Raw genomic sequence first — 24239 nt, 5'->3', positions numbered from 1 at the left:
GTCATATTTACTTTGGAATTTGAAGGATAAAATTTAAGAATTTGCTACTTTCTAGCAAACAATGAAAATAAAGTTCATTGGCCACCAAGCATAGTATTGTCATTAATATACTTTATCTCAATTCCCTGGCAGTAATTATATTATATGAATGTTATTATCCTAATTTTACAGATGAGGAAAGATCCTGAGAAAGTTTAATTTTATAAGTAACAGAGCAAGGATTCAAAATCAGGTCTATTGACATTTTCCACCAAACTTGGAAAATCTAGTTTTTCCAAAATTAGATTCTGAGGAGTTGGTGCTGTGCCAATAAAAGAGTTTGTGAGTCAAACAGATTTTGGAAACATTGCAAATTACAGTCCCTCCCTACTGATTTAATATGCACAGTATGTTAAAGTCATATACTAAAGAAATCTGTCTCATGTTGTTTAATTCATTTTCTGCCTATTTATTTTTATAATTAATACATAATATCCAGTTATTATGTTTATAACTTATAATTATTATAATTTAATATTTATAATAATAAGTATTTATTTACTTATTTAACCATTAAACCATTTTTTCATAAAAACACAACCCAAGAAAGTAATGTTGTACAGAAAATTCAATAGCTGTCCATCATTAAGTGGTAAAGCCAAGGTGGGAATTTAGAACTTCATACTATAAATAAATATTATGCTATTTTCCATTCTGTTTCACATTCTTTGCTAATCCTTGTTAGAGTGTTCCTGAATAATCACTTTTGAACCAATTGCTTTAAAAAGTAATATAGCAACTGGTATTAGAGATATTTTGCAAAGGTTAAGAGTTGAAAATAAGACTATTGTCTGTGAAGCAGGCAAAATCCTTAGTTTCAGTAAAATTTGTCCTCAATTAGTATTCAAATATGGTACTCTAATATATTTTTAAACTGAAGCTTTAAGAGATTTCCTTTCATTTGGCCATTAGTATAAATATGAGTAAACCAGTGGGGTGTTTAAATGTTTAGTATGTCCTTAGCAAATGTTTATTCCCTTCCCTATTTATTGTATTTTAATGTAGGCCAAAATAGACAAGGGACTTTCATAACAGCAATTAAACTTGTAGAAACATTATTAAATCATCAAAAAATTAATTGACTGGACCTAGTTTGCGCTTGGTGTAGTACAGACCATCCAGAATCCCTCATAGTTCTTAAAAGAACTCAGCTAAACTTGGGCTTTTTTCTGCCATTTTCTGCGAAATCAAAATCCATATTCCCATTTGCATCTATTGCCCATCCCATTTAATTTCCAGTAATAAATTTTACCTGTGGTTGGATTTGAATTCAGAAGCCGATAAATGGGAAGGATTTCCTCCATTGCAGCCACTTGATGTGTTGGTGGTGCCTTCTCTTACTGCAGTCTGATGCAGTGATCAGCTTTCTCCCTGCCATGCTGGTCAGCATAATTACTAGAATGTTAACTCTCTCAGTCATATTTTAATTCCCAAATTACATAAATTATTTGGTTAGTACGTTTAGGTATGAGTTGTTTACTTCCATAGAAGCAGGCATAAAATTAAATCAAGGATTAAAGAGTACATTTAAATATTGACTAACTCATAGAAGTTTGTTAGCAGATATTTTTCAAATTAAGGCAATTATAATTTTGAGTCTTTCTCTTAATTATGAAAACAATGTCTATGATTCCATATTTTAATGATTCTTCTACCTTCAAATAATTATTGTGGTTATTCTGGGGAAAAAAAAAAAAAAGATGCGTCTTTGATTTTAGCTTTATAGGCCTCCTATTTTTTGTGTGTCTTAGTAAAATTTGCTTCCTGTATATTTTTCTGTTTTCTGCGTGTTTGTGTGGCTACGTTCCAGATATTTTGTTAGGCACTATAAAACATTACCGCCTAAGATGCCTTTATTAGAGAACGGTTCTCACTGGAATATTTACAGGTAAGAGTCATGACAGTGAGTCCCAGTTGTAAACTAATCCTGAATCCCTTGCCTACTAAAAATAACAAATTTAAGTTCTAATAAAGCACTACCATTTCTTCTTGAGAGTAATTATATGCAGAGAAACATTAAATGATATCTAAAAATAACTTTAATTAATTATAAAACTTATTCTAGATTATCTCTCTAAATGAAATCTAATTACTCAAATATCAGAATTCTAGTTGTCTTGTCATTTATGTTATTTTGTTTGTTGATTTTAATTACGATAATTAATTTTATATTATTTTATTTTTGGATAATTTTGATTTGTGAAGCTCAATTCTGCCTGCACATACCAAAACCAAGTCAGTGACTAGACAGGACTTTCCCCTTCATCATGAATGCTTTAACACAAGAGTATTGAGATTTACTGATGAAATATTGGTTAGGTAAGAACATTTGGAAGTCATGCCTTCCACTTCCCTTGTCTAGTGTTGTGACCCAAAATAGTTGAGTTGTAAATTTTTTCTTCTCTGATGTCCTTCATTTTGTTTTGGTGTGGCATCTGTTCTTGGTAATGAAGTTTTAGGCATTTTGTTTTAGTGCTTTTTGTATCCCAGTTTTTTCATAAGAAGGTGTGATCTTAGTCTCATTTTTTTTTCAGTCTGAGACCCTTTTAAAAAAATTATGCAACCCAAATCAAGCATAATCTTTGTTTAGTTTCATTTTCTAAACAAAATTTTGCACTGCCATCCTGTCAGCTCTCTCACACCCTTATGAACTGAATCACAGTGATTCTACATTTTATGTAAAGGGGACATTATTTTATGCTTTACTCTCTAACATGGTCTTCCTTTCTTTGTTTTCTTTGTCTTTCTCTTCTACCACTGGATGCAATGCACTGGCACTAGTGAACTGCAGCCCTCCCTTGACAGGGCTAGGAGTGCTAGTACCAACTGCTTGAGACCAGATACTAGTTTGCATTCACCAGAACGAGAAAGGTATAAAATAAAGACTTTCTTAATTCCCTGTCATTTGTACTAGTGGGTTTTTTTAATCACTTTGTTTTGTTTCATGTGAGTCTCACAGGTTTATTCATTCATGTTCACTTTGCTGTCTCCATTCCCCCCTCCCCTTATGATACATGTCTACCTAGAGATATGTGTATGTGGGTCAGCCCGAGGGCACACATACACATATTTCCATGAATGTTGTTGCAAATGGTGTGATGTAATTTGTAACTGCTTCTGGCTGCTGCTTTTTCCCTTCTGTTCCTGTTCAGTGGTTTTATTTACACACTACTCAGGGAGCCTTCAGTATGCTGATAATGTGATAAGGTTCAGTGAGTTATCTGAAGGGGAGGATCACTTTCCTATTAGTTCCGATGATAAATAGTATTTGTAGGTTTCAGCAGTTCCCAAACTTAAAGTAAGAATTTCATTTAGGTAGAAAACTTCCCATGTGAATTTATATTCGCTGTTTAGTCAACCTACTCTTTGATATAGATCACATTTTGCAGTAAGTTACATTTTGACAACAAAAAATGTTATGTCTATCTTAGATCTTATGATGCCTTACAAAATAAATGCACATTATACATACACGCACAGTTTTGCTTAACACTTTTAATTAATAAATAATTCTGATTTTAGTTCGAATGTATTCAATGTTTTTGTATTACAATGTCTCCTAATTTTGAGCAGCTAATTTTTCCATTGTAGTGGAACTTTCTATCTCAGTAAACTTGGTTATCATTGATAGTCTTGGATGTAATTGTTTTTTCTTTTCAATTAGAAGTCAGTCACTGGAGATTTGTTTACTCCCTCTTTACAAACCCTGAAGAAAAAATGTTTAGTGATGCTAATGTGTAACCCACTTCTCTTCTTTAGAGGCTGCTTAAAGCTTTTCTTTAGCAATCTTTCTAGACTAAATCTGTTTATTTGTTTATGAGCTGTTTATTTCTGGACTTGAATAATCGGTACAGATATACACACCCTTTTTTTACTGTTGTCATAACATTCTACTGAGAAGTTTCCTTTTTGTTTTTAATTCTTTTGTATTTTTCTATTTTGTAATAGAAAACAGTAGAATCTAACTTATGTATGTTGTATATTTTTTATATTTGTAGTAGAAATTTTAGTTGAAATGGCTATAGGCTCTTCTAAAATCACAGCTGAAATTGTTCTATTTTTCCTCTTTTGTTATATATTATTCCTCTCCCCAAGAAAAAAGTAAATACAAGAGTAGCCAGAAAAATCTTTTTATATTTTTTACTTATTTTTTATTTCCTTATATGTTCTGTTTGGTATTAAAACAAGACAGAATTGTTCAAGTCAGTAGAATACTCTGACTACAACAACACCGTAACATTTTTAGTATCTTATATAGGTGCTAGCTAATAGAAGTATAACACAAGCCACAATTATAATTTTTAATTTTCTGGTTACCATATTAAAAAGATGAAATTAAATTTAATACTTTAACCCAGTATATATCTGACAATGATATCTGACATATCATTATGACATATAGTCTATTAAAAAGTATAGATATTTTGCATGTCTGTTTTCATAGTGCTTAGTAGACACTGGTGGGTTGTGGCTACTGTATTGGATACCACAGGTTTATCCTTATGCTGAAGCCTATCTAGCATATGTTCCCTTGTTACACTAAAGCCATAGGGTTCACAAATCCATGTGTTGGTATATATAACCTCTCAGATAATACCCTTAAAATAGATCAGCTTGTAGACAAATATTCTGGCCAAGTTATTGTACCGGTCACAATAGTCTAAGGTCTAAGTGAATGTACTTACTTTTGATAGAAGAAAAGTATGATTGAAATCTATATTCACTATATATACATATATTTTTTTTTTTAATGTTTATTTATTTTTGAGACAGACAGAGACAGAGCATGAACAGGGGAGGGGCAGAGAGAGAGGGAGACACAGAATCTGAAACAGGCTTCAGGCTCTGAGCTGTCAGCACAGAGCCTGACGGGGGGCTTGAACTCACGGACCGTGAGATCATGACCTGAGCCGAAGTCGGACGCTTAACCAACCAAGCCACCCAGGCGCCCCATATATTCACTATATATTTAATACAAAGAAATTTTCCATTAAAAATTGAGACAGGCAGGAATTGGTATTCTCATTGATCTTTAATTTATTGTGGTCAACTTTATTGCCAAGAAGAAAATAAATGAGATAGGTTTCATCAAGAAAATTACAGAAGCTGTAGATTCTTACTGGTTTGGAGGATAGGGACTTCAGATGCCCTTTTGTGCACACGCCTATAAGCAGCTTTGAGGCAAAACATCATAGTATCAACAGTGGTGACTTTGTTCTCCACTGTAGCTAAAGTCCCTAGACAGGATGTGCAGAGAGTAGGAATGGAGAGGTTTAGAGGGCTTTCCAGGTTATTAATTTCTCTGATTGAGCAGAGAGCTTCTTATGTTAATACCTAATTTATACACAGTAGATAAAATGTTAAAGAAAAATTTTAAACATAATTTCATATACTTAAGATAGTAACATATTTCCACAGCCCACAGCCTCGTGAACTAACCAACTTGCTGATTCTAAACCATTTTGATGAATGTTTGTATGTTGTTATACCAACTCAGTGCCCTTTTCTGAAGAATTTTCACTCACTTTTAAAACAAATGAAGTATTGTGTCAGTGCAAAGAATGAAACTGTCAAAGCAGACTCAGTGTCCAACACCAGAGTTCACTAATGATTCAAAGATAAAGGAGCACCAGGCACTAGTGACCTATTCTTTTCTTGAAGGAGTCCATTTTGTCTCCTTCATTAGGATGGTTTGGCCCAGGCTGAATAATGCATGTAGAAGCACTGTTTGCAAAGGTAGCCATTTCAGTTTTTGAGTGTCTTCATTATATATTCTGTTGATTACACTAATAACAAAAATAATTATGGATTACCCCGTTGCTCATTCTAGTCATGCTTAAGAAAATTTGGGTTTATTTGCAATAAAAGGTCTAGAAAGACTAATTATTTCCTACTAAAGATGTCTAATAGAGGACTCTCCTTTATCTTTTCATTAGCAAATACCATTGAATATTTACAAGGAAGTTTAGTTAAGGTTGTTTCACTTTTCCTTCATCTTTATTCGGGGTCTGTTGAGGTCATTCATTCCCTTGATCCCTGTTTGGGAACGAGTAAGTTATAGGCCTGCCATTAACCTTTTCTTTCCCAGATTTTAAAACAAATTATTACTGAAATGTTCAGAAGCATTTATTGTTAGAGCTACTGGAGAACAGTTGCTTTCCTGGGATATTTTGTCTTCTTCCTTGACTGTTCACAGAAATCACAGCCTTACTGAAGGCTCATGAAATGGTAGTCTATACTTACTGCCTCCATTTTTTAACCTCCTAGTAAATCTGCAGTCTGACTTCTACCCCTTACCATGGCTCTACCACTATGCTGAAATTCCTCTATGAACTACAGTGGCTCCCTAATTGTCCAACAGTGTCTTGCAACATTTTGCATTAACCACCCAGTCACTTGAACCTCTCTTGTATTTAGTACCTTCTACAGATTTTCTTTCTTAGGCCTTGGTTATGACCCAGCCTCTTCTTGCAGGCTTCTCTTCCTATCTCACCCCACATGGATAGGTGTTCTCCTGGCTCCATCTTCATTTTTGTTTTGTCCCTGAAATTATATTTCTATCAAAAACTTCCATTCTAATTAATACCTATGAAGACAACACTCTACTATAATTGACCAGGCCAGAACTTTCCCTTGAGTGCTAGGTCTAAATTTTTAAAAGTTGCTATTTGTGTACATCAAAATGTCTAATTTAAATTCATTATCTCCTCTTACATCCTTTCTTTTTTTTTAATTTAAGTTTATTTACTTATTTATTTTGAGAGAAACAGAGCACAAGTGGGAGAGGGGCAGAGAGCGAGAGAGAGAGAGAGAGAGAGAGAGGGAGGGAGGGAGGGAGGGAGGGAGGGAGAATTGCAAGCAGGCTCTGTACTTTCAGCACAGAGCCCACTGCAGGGCTCAAACCCATGAGCCGTGAGATCATAACCTGAATTCAAACCAAGAGTCGGATGCTTAACCAACTAAGTCACTCAGGTACTGCTCCCCTTACATCCTTTTATAGCAAAATACTTTCTCTTTCTAAATTTTCCTCTTATTAGGATGGCTTTGACATATAATAAAGCACATTAGCTGGAAACAGTTTTCCTGCTCCTTCACATTCAGTGAATCAGTAAATCCTATCAATTCTCTTTTCAGAATCTCCCAAACAGGTCCCTTACCTTGATTATATTGAATTATATTCTAGCCCTTCCCTTGTCACTCTTGCCCAATTGATTTTTTCATGAGCTTTATTAGTAGTATTTATTCCTTCTTGTCTCAAGTTTTCTATCCATTAAAATTAAAATGCCATTTTTCCTTTGTTGTCTGCTTAAAATTTTTACTCATTCTTCAAAAATTTAGGTCTAATAACCATAGCTTTTATAAAACCCATTTATACTACCCCCCCTTCTTTTTTGTCAGAATTATTTACTTCTGGGCCCACATGATACTACATATTTCTATTAAAACACGTTATATTTTACTTAATAGGGTATTTATTTCTTTTGCTATATTGTATACCTGGAGGACAGGAATCATATCTTATTTGTCCTTGCCATCTCTTGTGATAGCATTATTATTTTTTACTTAGTAAATGCTCGATTTGGAGATTTGGGGAACTTAAAAAATACACCTATTTTCTGCTCCCAAATTTGGGTCTAATTGTGAGCTAGACCCAAGAACTAGAAGAAGGGAGATCTAATTATCACCATAAATACAGTGAACAAGTTTAGAAGCTGTGACTTTAGGTCTATAAGCTTGTTAATAACTAACTCACCCTAGAATCAGCCAGATTCACAGAACCTCAGGACAGGTTCAGGCCCAGGCCTCACATCTTAACAGCTGCTTTGTAGGTTTATGTCCTGTAGCATTTACCATTTGTAGGTAGCTTGATTTGGAAGGAGTCATCCAGAAAGGACTAAGTTACCTGTGCCTGGTCCTTTAACATAGTCACTGATCTTATAAGCCAGTCCTCCTTTCTTGGGGTAGCCTGAGGCGAAGGGTAGAAAGAGACCAGGAGCTTGCTTGAATAAATTTCCCTCTACATGGAAAACATGAGGAATAAGGGAAAGGAGGTACCTACCTAAAACTTAACAACTGTAATTTGAATTAAAATAAATAAACTGGAATTGAATTAAAATTTAAAAAAATAACAGTATAAGTACCTATATTAATTTTACTTTAAAACAATTTTGGGAAAAATGAGGGTTTTTTTTCTTTTTATGTATTTTTGTTTCAAGTTTTTATTTATAAATTCCAGTTAGGTAACATATAATGTAACATTAATTTCAGGAGTAGAATTAAGTGATTCATCATTTACATATAACACGCAGTGTTCATCAGAAGTGCCCTCCTTAATAGCCATCAGCCCTTGTTTTAAATATTTTCTTTTTAAGCAATCTCTACACCCAATGTGGGGCTCAAACACACAATCCTGAGAGGAAGAGTCACATGCTCTTCCGACTGAGCCCACCAGGTGTACCCCATCACACATTTTTCAAAGGACTAAAATAAATAGTGGGATTAGAATATAAAAATACTATATAATCAGTTGTCTCATTTGTTCAGATTTAGGTTCTAATATTACAGTAATTCACAGATTAAAAAAAATTTTTTTTAATGTTTATTGTTGAGAGAGAGAGAGAGAGACAGAGAGTGAGTGGGGAAGGGGCAGAGAGAGAGGGAGACACAGAATCCGAAGCAGGCTCCAGGCTCTGAGCTGTCAGCACAGAGCCCAACGCGGGGCTTGAACTCACGAACTACGAGATCATAACCTGAGCCTAAGTCAGACACCTAACCGACTGGGCCACCCAGGCACCCCAACTCACAGATATTTCTTTTGCTATTTATGGAGTGAATGGTTTACATTTCCATATAATTTCTCTTTCAGATAATTAAACTGCTTTTCCATGTTCTGCCAAGAGAGATGCACCATTGAAGGATGTGTACATATGAAAGCATAAATATTAGTTGCACATTTAAACACATGCGTATTTGTTTTATAGTGTATTATTGCTGGGGGAAAAAGACATGATGAAAGAACCATTTATTTGCATATCGAGACCTGTCAATTCTAATTCCTTTATATCTTATCAGCAGGTCCCCTCACCACTGGTAATCTGTTACTTAAGGTTCTCACTATTTCTTACCTGTATTAACTTACTATCTACTTGGATATTTGCAAATATAAGCTACTCATTCAGTGCAATGCATAGTTTATATAACTGTCAAAACTCAACCAAAAAACACTACAATTCCTTATGCAAGGAGCTCACAGCCTGTTAATTCCATCCCTTAACCATCAGAGTGACCTTTCTTCTACTGTGATCACAGTGAAAGGGATGAGCTCCAACATATAGACATTCCTGAATTAATGAATTTAGGATACCTGATGTTAAAGTGCAAATGCTGTAACTAACCAGTGTAACTTATAGGCAAGCTAGTTTGGAAAGAGAAATCAAGAAAAGGAGCTTCATGATTAACAGCTGCACCGTGCTACCTTCCAAGATGAAAATGGAAGTTGAACCCTGTGTTTTAGCAAAATAACAAGGGGATAAAGATTCAAATTTTGACCTTTTATTCTTTGTAATAGGAGAGAAAGAAGTTGCACACAATTTAAAAGCATGTAAAATATCCTAGTATATCTGAAACTCACAAATATGGGTTCTGTTAAAACTTACCTAATATCTAGTCTTTGGACAAAAATTGAGCATAAGTTGGTCTTGCTCCCATATTAAATATATGGTGGGAAAGCAAATGGATTTTATTATATTGGTACCATATATCAGCATATTCAGAAGGACTTTGAATGTACAGATAATCCATGTATTATGCTAAATATTTTGTCAAGAATTACCTTTTCATAGCTTGCATTCACAATTGCTTGTTTCCAAATGTACACCTTTCTCCTTCATAGCTTTTCACTGCATGTTTCATAATTACAGCATTTTTCTTTACTTTTTTGTTTAAATAAACACAAGGACTGGAATTTTGCCTCAAGAAGCAGGGTTACTCATGATCCTGTCAAGTTAACATTACTTATCACTTTACAGAAAAACACATTAGCCATGTTTTTGTGTTTCCAAATCCTGTAAAACTTTCAGCACCTCAAGTTTTAACATGACTGAATCCAGCTTCATGTAGAAGACAGGGTGGTTGTGATTTCAATTATTTTAGAAATATTTTTTCGTTATTGTTCTTCAGAACAGAAGCCAGTAAAGTGAAATATATTTTAAAGCTTTTGGACTGGGTTGACCAACTATCTCAATAATCTAAAATTATTAAATAATTTCAAATTAATGCAAAGTATTTTTAATTTCACAAACATGTAACACATTTAAGAGTACATGTCACACAATTTTCTTCTCTGCCTAAATTCTGCTATTGAATATCTTTATTTGCCTCACACCTTCCTCAAAGCCCTGCTTGAATCATGACAAGTTTATCTAAGGCTGATTGATGAAGCAGGCTTCCAAAGGGCTTTCAGAATCGAGTATCTGCTGGTCTCAGATATCCTGGTCACATGTTGACAGCCCTTTGCTGTTTTTGTCTAGATTATCAACTAAATCCAATAAGCCAAGTGAAAAGGCAAAAAATACAGATTAAAAAAAAACAAACAACCAACAGGACCAGTCTACTTTGAATAATTATAAAATCTTATATCTAGATGAGTCCTTAAAGATCATTCAGTTATCCCTTGTTGAATAAAAGGAAGCCAGTATTAACAGAAATTATCCTGTTTAAAATGCTCATATCTAATATGTAAAAATTTCCAAATCTGGCCTGCTCTGTCCCTTATTGCCTCTTTTCAGTTTTCAACTAGGTGTTTGTAATTTGTGGTTATACACAGACAGAATCTCAAAATAGTTTAACAAAGAATAAACCAAGATTCAGACTTTCATTTAACTGTTATTCACAAAAAATATTATTGTAAATACAGAAATAAAAAAACCACTGTTTAATCTATTGGGAGATACTTTTGCAAATAAAGATTTGCAGAAATTTTTTACAAGTAATATTTCCCACTTTTATCCCTCAGTGTTTTTTACTCACAATTTTTAAATTTCAGTAATTAGTGCTACAGTTTCCCCCAAGAAAATTTGTTAAGATTTCACTGGTTAGCATTCCTATGAATTATTTCTTAATGTCATTGTTTCCACACTGAAGAGCATTTTTCTTTCTTTCACCTAAACTGTGTTTCTCCTTTGTATTAAATTCACACACCTCATCTTTGCCACTTTATCCAGTAATTTCAACACCTGGTATCAACTAAGTATTGGTAGCTTATTAAACCTATTTTATTCAAACATAAGCCAAATTCTTAAGGGTGCATCTTTTTCACTTAAAGTTATATATATGTGTGTGTGCAGATATGTATACACACACAAGCACGGTTTAAAAGAAAACAATTACACATAATAGATTTCAAACATCTTCCCAAGTAAATTGTTTCTCTGTTCACTTATAGGGTAACAAGATTTATTTCCTTACATTATAATTTATCTTTCCAAGGCTTATCAAAATCAGGAGTAAATTGTGGAGCAAAGAAGCTACCCTTTGCCTTTTTGCGGTGCTTTTCCAGTCCTGTTGTTCCATATAGTCTTTTATGTTAGAAGTTACTAAATGTCCTGTTTTTTTCCTGTCTTGTTCATTGGGCAAACAGGGGTAAATGGTCCCCCTCCCTAGATAGGAGACGACCTCCTAGCCCCAGGATTCAAATCCAGCATGCATCTCCGGAGAATGACAGGTACTAGCCAACTCCTCCTCACAAACAAGTGGCTTCAACAGGCTTCTAGGCCACCAAGTGAAGGATGACCAAGAAATGTGGGTTGTGATATGCTTCCTTTCAGGAGCCAGAACCACATATTTTGCATATCCACCTCTAATAACACACCTCAGAGTGTTTCCTGAAATGAGAGTGGCATGCAAATGCTATAGTTTAGACAAACTAAGCCAGATCCAGCGGAAGAGTTCTGTTTTAAATGGGCATTTGTTTCAGTGTTTTGATTTTCTAGAAACACACTTAAATAATTTTTTGTTTAAACATTCATGAATAAATAAAAATTTTCAGGTGCTTTAAAATTTATTAAAATCTGTGACAGACTTTTCTTTGTTATATCGGTTGGTGGTTTAATCTCAGTTGTCTTGTTTTTTTACTACATAAATTTGTTAATAATAATTTTAGGTTTGGAGGTACATTAAAAACATCTGATTGAAAGTAGAATAATGGGTTCTTATAAATCGTATGAATATTGTGTTTTTAAACCAAATACTGCCAAGGGCTAGAGCCAGTCTACAAGGTAGGTTTTTAAAAATAGCATCAGTGCTTTGAATCTACTTCATGCTGATATGTCAGAAATGCTTTGTTACCTTTCTCGGTTGTAGTTAACCCAGTTCTCCTGTTTTATGGTGTTTGTCATATATAGTCCTTATCTTTAGGTATCTTTTTCTGACTGGTCACAGAAGGTTATTGGATATTTAGGATATGTTTCTTCTAGTTTAAGTAGAAATTCAGTCAACACATTGGTAATATATATTAAATAGATAAGTATGTTTGGTAGCTCAAAAACAGAACAGCTAGTCATGCAAGCATATACAGGAGGTTCCTTTTGTTTATTTGTTTCCAATATGTGTGGTGATAGCAGAGTAATTGCAGTCTTACTTAAGAGTGATGTAATTTTTTTTTCAATATCTGTAAATAGTCAAAATATCTTCAGGGTTTCAAATGGAAAGAAAACTAAGCCGTGTCACCCAGAAAAAATTAAGTCATCTTACAAATGTTGGAAAGGACCACAAACTAGTAGTTTATAAAGACTTTAAGAATATTTTATCATCTTTTAATCTTTAAGAAATTTACCTTTTAATATGACTTAAAGTATTTGAAATTTAAAACTAATTCCTTCTGCTACTTATCTGGTTTCTAGGATAGAATTTCTGAGAGCAGACAAATTAGTAAAATATCCAATCTAAAAATTATTATAAATTTAAAGTAGTCTCAAAAAAGATACAAAATAATCATATAAATTAAATCAAAGGTTACATCCATTGCTACTCATTCATTGAACAGATATTTATTGTGCCCTGCTGTGCACACTATTCTTATGGCTAGCGTCACAGCATGTATAAGAAAAGCAAAGTTCTGGCCATTCAAGCAACTTGGAATTTCTTTTTATAAAACACAATTCTGGAAAGCCTTTGAATTTATTCCAAACAAATCAATCAGTGGATTTCATCATATGTACTGACTGAGTATAGGACAATTAAATATAATGGTCTTTATAATGAATATAAATGTAAGTTTATCAGGACATAGATTAAGCAAAATGGATATCCAAACAATAGTTTCAGTTCTTATATACATGAGATGAAAATTAGTTGAAAATTAGATGTCACTTAATGACATATGAATTAATTATGTTACTTGATTTAATAGATTGTATATATAACTTTACGGGTAGTTTTAGGAATGGAAATGGTTATTTTAGGTAAGATTACTATGGGAACCTTTACTAATATGTAATTCTGAATACACATTTTTTTATTATGATGATTTGTAAATAAGATCCATGTTCAACCAACAGAAATACTTTTTAAATAGCTAGATACTATTACTTGTTACTATAGGGAACAGAAAGTTATTTACAATAAACTTTTATTAAAATATAGGAATATGTGCCCATAGAGAAATACCAAAATCAACAGATGCTAAATTCATAGGTAACCATGTCAGTCATTTGGCAAACTTAACTCTTGCATCTTACCTCTTACCAGATTTATTTATTTATTCAGAAGTTTCTACCAATTTCCAAATGAAGTTAATAGAACATCAAATCTGGAGATGATGAATGCCCATAATGTTTTGGGCATCAGGTGACTTTTGCCCCAGGTCACTGGTAACTAACAGAGTATTCTAAAATCAGTCACAGTTTATATAATCAGCCTTTGGACGTCCTGTATCAGGGTCCTACTTGATTATAGCAGTAATACAAAAAATTTTGCTTAAGACAGTTCCCTAGTAAGTTGGAAAGCATTTAGCTGCCCCTTTATTTCTTACAGCATAAATGTACACATACATGCATGTATGCACATTCACGCACACACACAATTTTTAATGTATCCTTTCTCCACAATTTAATTTCAGTTTCAAACAGTCTTGATGTCATCTCAGGCTGTATCATAGATTTATTTGTAATTAACATGGAAGTAGGTTTGTCTAGATCTGGAAAAATTTCCTAGAAGTTGTAGAATATTTAAAACAATGATAAAAAGAAAATACATAGATTTGGAACCCCAGGAATGGTTCTGACTATAAAATTGTAGGGAAAATTTCCTTGCAGTTTTATTACTAAAAATGTTCACATTTAAGAAATAATCACTCCAATAACAAAATACCTCTTAGTAAATGGCATCATTTTAATATGTAAAAAGTAACTTTTGTCAATCTGTGTATACATAATTCTGTTTATGAATCTTAATAAAATTTGCATCTATTTATGGCTTCAAACTAATCAAATTTTTTTTGCGTTACAAGTTAGAAACAAATGCGTTCTAATAAACCCCTGAAGCATCAAGGTTCTGAGTTTAGTGCTCACAGCTGAATCAATAATTCTTAAATGTGAAAGACTAGTATAAATAATCATAATTATTATTGACTAATTCTACTTTAAACTATTCTTGGTATAAATGCTTTTTCAGGAAAATGCAATATATCCTTTTGGTACATTTTGACATGTATTTTAACCCTTTATTAATTTGAAGTCACCAATTCCAATATGTGATTAAATATATTTTTGCATCATTACACATGGTATCTTTAAGGATTTTTTTTAAGGTGTGTGACTTAAATAAATACTAAAAATATTTGATGAAATGACCCTATTTTCCAGGACTTTAAATTATTGGAAAGAAGTAAATTATTGGAACAAGTAAAGCATCCCGCTGTGTTTAAGATTAATTCCTAAGTTGCTAAAGTTCTTTTTCTTTTGCAAATAATCTTATTTGTATAGTTTCCCACACCTGTCACTTAGTAGCAGCTACTTGCCTGTTGGAATCTTTGACCAAAAGTGTCACATGGTTTCTTTTGATTCAAACTGAATGAATCTTCTCTCTTCCTTAAGAGAATCTTCTGGAATGAAGAGATCATCTGTTTTTTTTTACTTCCGAAATTCAGAGCAGTTACCACAGTGATACAGAGTTAATGTAGAACCATTCATAAATTCAGTACATTACTTACCATTTTTATTTGTTTCATAACATCTTTTGTTATCTGTGTTTTTCAAAGATGTTCTTTATTTGAATGAGTGAAATATACTCATTCACCAAAATACTTAAGTCCGTTTAATGGCTATAGTCATATATATAACTATCAATACTTAAAAAATGTACATGCATCTTAACTGCATGCAGCTATCTTCACTGTGTGTGAACATTTCTTATTTAAGTAGATTCTATTCACATACAATACTTTCTTCCTAAACTTATGAAGACACAAGATGAGTCACATCTTGAGTCACGGGATGGATTTGCCTTCCACATTAAGCCATGTAGATCGTTGGCCAGCAAATATACAGATATTTACTCATGATATCCGTGTTAATTCTAATTAAATTAAAACATTATGTGGTAGATTTTTGTTACATTTTCTCCCAAACAGAACATACTGTATTTTCATTTTATTACAAAATACCTTTAATAATATTACTTTTTTTATTAACATTAGACTTTAATAGAATTGTAATATCTTCAGAAAAGCTGTATTTACCAATGTCTTTGGGAAATTGCTCTAATTGAGTTTAGTTACTGAAGAGGAAAGGAAAATAGCACAGAAATAGATTTTAACCATTACCTCTCTTCATTAGTACATTTTATGAATCTTCACATTTAAATTAATAGAATAATAAAAATGGAACTTCAAGAAATTAGATTAATTAGGAACATTGGATATAGAACACTGGATATGGAACATTGGATCCTTTTCAGATCGTTATTCTTGCTCTAATAATAAAATAATTGTTGTCATACCTTACATTTGGATTTAGTTTGATAACTTTTAAAGAATTCCACTTGTGCCCTGTGAACTAAGAATTATAGGATCAAAACCATACAAGTATTAAGTTTTGAAGTGAAGAGAAAGCTCAATAGTTCTGATTCTTGCATGTGTAAACCAAAGAAACATTCTTTGTGAACAGTAAAATAATGATAAAAACTTTTAATAGAACAAAACTTGTTAAAACCCAAAATAATTAAGACATCATAGAAGCACTGTAACTTTTTTGTTCACTTCTCTCCAGGGGTCCCTCCAGTAAACATTAAATCATGCAAGCCACTGGATGGCAGAATGGGCAGAGAACCTAAGGACATGAGCTCATGATGGTGTCCTCACCAACTTACTAAAGCCTCTGTTATCTTGGATTAGTCACTTAAACCTTATGGGACTCTGTTTCCTCATCTGTAAATTTATGTAGTTGTAGGTAGACTAGCTGAATTCTAGTGTCCCTTGAAGACTACACTTGTGTCTATGCTGCCTTGTTGTATCATTGTATGCATATATTGGGCCAATAATAATGACTGACAGTTCATTATGCATAAGGCAGTAACCAAATGGCATTTTTATGGTATTTTGTATTTTACTGAAGCCCAGAAAACATGAAAAGTTTTATTTCTAAATTTATTTTATTTTATATAAAATGAATTTTGTAACCCTAATTACTTCTTTAGACTCTCAAGTTACAGAGTAAAACTCAAATTATTACTTTTTTAACCATTCATTCAATACCTATGAGCAGCTACTATGTGCTAGGTGTTGACGTTACAGTGATAACTCAGATGGATACCGTTCCTGATTGCGAGGAACTTAGAGTAATGTAAGGTAGAATGTGGTTCATTTCACTATGATCCATTTATGATTATATGATCAGCAGTTTCAGTAGTATAGTACATAACTGTACGTGAATTGTTCTTATCTTTCCCATTTCACATGTCGCAAGATTCTATTCTAAGAAAAGCTGTGTTTAAAATATGCAATGTATTCATAGTTGTAACTTGGGATTTGGAGTGGAAAAGACATTGGAATTTTCTACTTTCTTCTCTATTCTTCCTTTATACTGAATTATTACAATTAATGTGTATGTTAACTCAATTTGAAGATCCTTTTAAATGGTTAAAAGAATGATAAAAACCTGTCCTTTGTAGAAATCTTAGGATGAATCTTCAATAAAAGCAAGTTTCTATAGCATTTAGAGAGAGATAAAAAAAAAGGTCATTCTTGACAAGTGAGTTAAAAATATAAAAAATTAGATGTATGAACCGCTGCATGAATTTTTGTCACCCAGTTACGGAACAGTGACTGAGTTTGGCACTATTATAGATAAATAAAATTCTTCACCTTCATGAAACAAATATATGTAACTATCAGTTTAAATAATACTTTTATAGCACTTACCACTAGCTAGTTCTAAGTAATGCTAAAACTACTACAAATGCTTGTTTTATGTAATGTTGCAAACAAAGACTATAATAAAAAATAGTAAGGTTGAAATATTTAGAGTTAGCAAACTTGCGATGTGGTAGTATTATTTCCACTTCACAGGTAAGAACAAAAAACTGAGGCACAAATTGGTTAAGTAACTTGACTAAAATTACCCAGCTAGACAGAAACAGACAGTTTAACCCAGACAGTACGAGTCCAGTGTCCATGCTTTTAACTACTGTGTTCCAGAGTCATTTATGTCACAGACGCAATGTGATCACTGCTTTTGAGATTGTGGAGTCTCATTTGACCTCGTGTTTTCACATTTAATGACTTTGTGCGTTAGAGAAAATTATTTAATCTCTCTAAGCCTCAATCTTTTTATTTTTAAAAGGGATAAAAGAGTAGTACCTACCTCACTAGATTGTGAGATCAGATGAGTTAATTCCGGTAAAGCAGTCATGCCAGCATACAGCAAACTCTTAGTAAATGTTAGATGTCATTGGTATCATCATCATTGTTGTCATCACCACCATCATTTTGGATTGCTGTGATAATCAGTCTAGAATACAGATATATTATAGGGATCAGAAGAGGAAGACTTGAAAGTTTTACAGAAGTAAAATCTCAGTGGGGTCCAGAAAGATTAATAGAAATTAGTAGGGATAGAAACAAAAGCAGACAAGTTCTGAAAGATGCTATAACCCTTTTGTTGTGCAGGGGTAAAAGTTTGTACAAAAGTCTACCAGATTCTACACGTCCCTCACCACCACCCCCCTCATGGCCAAACTTGGCCATCTGACTCTTCCCTCTCCAACAATTTTCTTTCTGGTCTCCTTACTTTGCTTGGACATACCAGGCACAAACTTGCCTTAGGGCCCCTGTACTTGCTGTTTCATTTTCCTGGGATACATTTTCCTTAGATATATAACAGGTCTAACTCCCTCCTGATCTTAGGTTACCAATTCAAGGACTCCTTCCCTGATCACCTTACTTAAAATGGCCATCTGCATCTGCCCCCAAGCCCCTCCCTCACACACATTTCTGATCCTGCTTGCCCCAGTGGACTTGTTGTTGTTGTTAGCATTTGTCACCTTCTCATATGCCATGTAATTTATTTGTGGGCTTTTTGTTGTTGTTGCTTATTGCTTGTCTCCTACAGATAACATGTCAATTACTTGAAGGCAGAAATCTTCTGTGTATATGTGTGTGTTCACAGGCATGTGTTCACAGACAACTAGCAGTGTCTGGCATATACACATGTCCAGCAAATATTTGTTGAATGAATAAATGAGTGAAGGAATGAAAACCTTTATGGCAATGAGTTTCATGAATTGGCCTAAAACTCTGTACTCTCATTCTGCTTTCTGCTGAATATGAGAAAAGGAACACTTGTCCTCCCAGTCCCTGAGCATTCTTAGAACAATGCATAAATTTCCCATAATGGTATATTTCTTTTTATTTTGAGCTCAGATATCTACTGGGCCTGCAGTAGCTCCTGCTATATATATGCCTCCCTTCCCTTTGCCTTAGGAACAAGCTTTCCTTCCCAACAACCATCTCACATTGATTTTGGGCACATGCCACATACTTCTCTAGTCTTCTACACACTACTATCAACCTCTCCTGATCACAGGATCAACAAAGTAAATAAGAATATCGGAGATATGCCTTTCACATCAGAGGTCATCTCTTAGTGCTTTCCTAGGCCTGTACCCTATTTCGTGCTTTCTTCCCTTCTGGAGCAAGAGTGTACCCCAAGGGCATAATCAGAATCTACTTACTCCCTTCTCTTTGCTGGACAGTATATGACAGAACAGGTTAGGGGCCAGACATACTTACATTCTGATCCTAGCTCTACTACTTACTGGCTGAGTAGCCTTGTCCTGAGTCTATTTCCTCATCTTTGAAATGAAGATGACACTTTCTGAAAGGAAAGTCGTGAGGGTTAAATAAGTCAGTGCCTCCCTCAGTGCCTGGCATAGAGCTGTCCTTCAATATATCCTCTTTTCCAAATAGTAAAGGAAAGTGGTAAGTGAGAAATGGTTCCCCCCCGCTTAAACCCTTTCTTCATCTCTCAGAAGTGAGATGTCACAGTAACAGAAGGCTGAAGAACACACAGCCGAAACCCTGAATTGGAAGGACAACACAGTGAACCCAGTTTTTGGCAATAGAGAAAGAGATGGGGAGAGATGAACAGCCCCAGAAGTCTATACACACCATGAAGGTGGACTTTTTACTTTGACGTGTGTTTCTAGTGGGCTTCAGAGCAGGGCTTGACATATAGGATACACTCAGATTATCTGGCATTAATAAGTAATGGCAGTTTTCTCTTTGTTGTTGGAAGAAATAGGAAAGAAAAATAAGCATAAGTTTAAAGACTCAACTATTGTGATAAAAATACATAATTATCAAGATTAAAGTGCAAATTACTTTTTATGGTTTCTCTGGAATTTTTTAAAATAAGTTTCTTGACCATAATATTTTATATTTATTTCAAATATATAGTAGGCTAGACACATTTTAGGTCAAATAGGCATATGTAAACTGCTGCTTAGGGAGGTACGCTCTCTATAAACATTTCTTTGGGAAAATGCATTTCAAGTTGTAAATGTTCAGTGTACATATATTTACTTCTGGAACATAAAGTAAACTGGGAACTTTATTAGTTTGGTTTGTGATATGTGATTAGCTTTTTAAGATGCTACATGGTCGCAAAAGCATAGTTATGATCAATTTGGAAATAATTTTAATATTTGATTTAAAGTGATGTGAAGCATATTTCACTATAGTATTTTTCTTCAGTTCATATTTTGCAAGAGAAGAATAACAAAAAAATCTTTGTAGCACCATGTTTCAACTTGTAAAATAGAGGGCACGTCATCCCTTTGTGGTCTTTCAGCACCTAAACCATTGCTGTCATCACATCTGTCATCACTACATTTCCCCACTGGGTTTATTTACTCATTAGGAGAGGCAAAGTTGCTCAGCAGGGGCCCATACTAAGTCCTTACTGCAAACAACCCTGCCTGGACTAATGGAGCTTCTTGTGTCTCCTGTTGGGCAACTTGTGTCTTCCACCCAGCACCAACTCTGATTTTTATTTTTATTTATTATCATTTGTTTTTATTTTAAAAAGCATTGACTGACAAAACCATTTAAAGAAGATAATTGTCATTTTCATGCCTGTTGCTTTTATCATTGTATGATATTATTGTAGCTCTATTCATCATATATTTTGTATTTCTTTAACATTTCATTCCACAGGCACTCCAGAAAGTCTGAAAGATCTAGCATCCAAAAACAGACTAGGAAAGGCACTGCCTCTGATGCAGAAAGGTAGGCTTGGTGTTGTGCTGTGTGGCCATCTTCTGTTTCAGCTGATATATTCAAGGGTGCCTTCTCTCATTTTACATGATCGGTTCTTAAGCACAGATTGTGGTGTTTAAAGACATTCATTTAAATAAACTTCGCCTATTGGAATGGCCTCAAAAAACAAGAGAAGGGTAATTTGAAGGTGGCCCTTAAATCTTAGGGTTTAAGAAAAATCTCATATATTTCTCATAGTGATCATGTTGATTACTAAGGAGGACTAAATCTGTACTCATTCCTACTTACATATTAGGACATCGATATTTTGTTTCTGAGATTATTTAAATGTTAGCAATGAACATAATACTTAGGATATGCAAATATTTTGAGTGTTATTTATCTGAACGATGTTTAAAAAAATCTTTTTTCTGTCAATAGGTCTAAGTTATACTTGTATATAAAAGATACTTGCTGAGTTAATGTAAAAGTTAAAGGAATTACTGACCTTTCTTTGCAATTTATCCAATTTTACAGATTTTTTTGCTATTTTTAGGTGTAAGATATTAACACATTATTTTACATAGCTGTTAAAAAACACCAAATGTCCCATTAACATATTATTCATTCATCTAAAAATTATCGAGAACATACAGGGGGACACAGATGTAAATGAAAGAATGTATTAAAGTGTCGTAGCTATTACTACAGAGGTATGCATAAGATACAGGGGGAACACGGGAAAATGTGGAGTGGGAACAGGAAACATCTCATAAAAGGTATTGCTTGAGTGAAATCTAGATACATAAAAGTAGATGTGAAGAGAATAGCCCATGAGAAAGAAAAAAAAAATGGGAGAAACACTGAGGCTTAAAATTTCCTCTTGATTTTGGGGGATTTGTATACATTTTGAGAGGGAGAATTCTTTCAGGAACTGGGAGAGAGTGATGAAAATAAAACTGGAGAAATCCCTAGATGTTTTGTTGCACATGCCCTTGTGTGCTATTTAACAGAGTCTCAACTTCTGTTTTATCCATCCATCAACCATCGATAGGCTGAAAGACAGATGATTGGTTTTGAGTTCCAGAATTATAGAACACTATAACAACATTTTGTAAGGTGGATTGAAAGATCCAAGGGCAAGTGCGAGACACCAGCTAAGCTGTCACAATAGGCTTGATTGAGATAGACTCTGTACAATTTAGTTATTCATTGAAAGGATATGTGCCCAACTATGTGCTAAGTTCAAAGAATAAAATAGTGAACAGCAAAAGAGGAAAGCTTCCCAGGAGATATTACCTCTGAGTTGAGATTATAAGTGTGAATTAGTTACATCAAGGAATGTGAATAACGGGAGTATGGGATTTTTTCCTAGTTAATATCTATGGAAATGCTGACTATTTAGGGAATCTAATTCCCAATGGAACAAGGATTTAGAGAATTCAGAACAGTGTTGAGTAGAAATTAAATTTTACAAAGGAGCTAGGCTTCGAGAAAGGAAAGAAGTACAAAGCTCTAGCACTTCAGATAGATAGGTAGATAGACAGACTGCAATGAAACAGTACTGATTATGTTTCTATTTACATATTATTTAATGTCATCTCAGTTAACTGCAGTTTCTTAACTAGCATTATAAGTGACTTAAATTCCTTAGGCAAATTTTTAATCTTTAACTGTCATTCACTGACCCCTGCCTCACAGACAGACATAATTTCAATTATTTTTGACATGATTGAAATTTTTCCTCAGAGTCTTATTTTTATTTTGTTCAGGCTTTTTTAAATTCACTTAACAGTTACTAGTTGAGTGACTACTGTGTGCAGTTCTGTAGTAGGATATATCAATGAGGAAGTCTTTGACAATAGGATACTGTTTTACAAAATGCTAGATGATTCTAGAATCAAATGATGGTATTTAACTACAAATGAGTAATATTTGAGCATTTTCTTCTACAACACTGAAAATACCTGTAAATAAATACAAATCCTCCTTCCTTCCAAAAAGAATAGCAAGAATGTGATTGATTTCCCCAGTCTCAAATGTTTGCTGCTTAAGGACCATATTCATATTACTCTTGCTTTATATACTTTGCTAGTAGGTTTTAATGTAGAAAACTCAAACCTTTTAAGTGTGCATATTTGTTTTATTATAATTAAAGCTCTCCATTGACTTTTATTAGAGTATATATCATATCTCAAGTGAGAAGAATAATTAGTTACAAAAGAAGAATTGCCTGGATTTTCTAGGTTTGTGTCAGCTCTCAGTTCTTTAGAAGATGCCTTGAGTTGACATCTAACCTCAGGTGAATTGAGGTCACAGTATGAATGCCTTGGGCATTGATTCTTGGCCTTTGGGAAGCTAACAGCATACACAAAGGATTCATACCACACAGCCACACCTTGGCTCCTGGCAAAATTTGCTATTTAATGGTCATCAGTTTTGAAGGCCCTTTTTGGCCTTAACAAATTTGGCCTTATGAGTAATAGTCTTATAAGAAAATACTTTGAAAGATGGTGACCAGTTATAGACAGAATATAAACAGAACTGATGTCTGACTTTTGTGCCTAGCCATTGAAAGCAGTGCTTCAGATTCTCTTGGGAAGTTCCTTAGTAAGATAAAAGTCTGACTCTTAACTCTCATATGAATTCAGCTATATGACCTGCTAGCACCATTTCTCATTTCTACCCTAGTGACTTTTCTTCTTGTAGAACCTATACTCTGCAACCTACCTGGGGGATAATTTGTCAGGACTAGTATTTAGAATTGGTTGTATATACAATGTTGTACTGGGGCTATTAGAAAGGGACTGTATAGGCCTGTAATGACCATTACAAGAGGAACCATTTTGAACTGTTGACCTTAAATACCACGTGCATGTCCATCCCGTAACAAGTCATTAAAAAAAAAAAACAGAATTATATTATTAAGCTGCAATGAAGAAATTTACTGCAAGACCATTTGCAACAATAGAAATGTCTGACTGACAACCTCAGGTTTTGGTGAGAAATGTGTTTTACTTAAGTTCAAGTCAAAACCCTAGTCTTAGGTGAAGAGAGTAGGCACAGATTGTACTAAGTGGTAAATATTTAGATATGCATTTGGAGATGGTGAGCTAGCTTGAGACATACTTAGGTTTGAATTGGAGTTTTTCTCTAGAAGACTTATTTTTTGCTTAAAAATTATGAGTTATTTATAGATCTATATAGCAGAGTAGGTATTCATTAAATGCCATTTCACCTTTTGTTCCTGTAAACTCTCAGGAGACAATTCTGTTAAACCTTGTCAAACAAGTTGATATTTGGATATATATTTATGTTTTGTTTTATAAGATTAACAATATATCCAAGGGTTTGCCATTTCTCATAATGTGATATAACAAACCTATCTCAATAGGCAGAAAAGGGAGCAAGTATTGGCACTCAGTGGATCTGTGTGGATCCTGTCTTT

The 24239-nt window shown here is 33.8% G+C and overlaps 1 protein-coding gene across 47 annotated transcripts in view; it reads left to right on the top strand.

The window, feature by feature from the left end:
• Positions 1 to 24239, top strand: part of RIMS1 (regulating synaptic membrane exocytosis 1) — a 489827-nt gene that overhangs the window by 338501 nt on the left and 127087 nt on the right. For 15 of the 47 annotated variants that reach the window (XM_019417720.2, XM_019417696.2, XM_019417701.2 and 12 more), the window contains 2 exons: positions 2821 to 2910; positions 20750 to 20821. The exons of 8 other annotated variants lie outside the window; for them this stretch is intronic. In XM_019417720.2, coding sequence (XP_019273265.1) covers positions 2821 to 2910; positions 20750 to 20821 — 162 coding nt within the window. Of the gene's footprint in view, positions 1 to 1849; positions 1928 to 2820; positions 2911 to 11677; positions 11762 to 20749; positions 20822 to 24239 lie in introns of all 47 variants that reach the window. 24 more of the 47 variants (XM_053904730.1, XM_019417710.2, XM_053904727.1 and 21 more) reach the window with 4 other exon arrangements.

The sequence above is a fragment of the Panthera pardus genome, unplaced genomic scaffold (assembly GCF_024362965.1).
Source record: "Panthera pardus isolate Hobbes unplaced genomic scaffold, ASM2436296v1 HiC_scaffold_17, whole genome shotgun sequence".
In the NCBI taxonomy this organism is placed as follows: Eukaryota; Metazoa; Chordata; class Mammalia; order Carnivora; family Felidae; genus Panthera; species Panthera pardus.
This window is presented reverse-complemented; position numbering and strand designations above follow the sequence as displayed.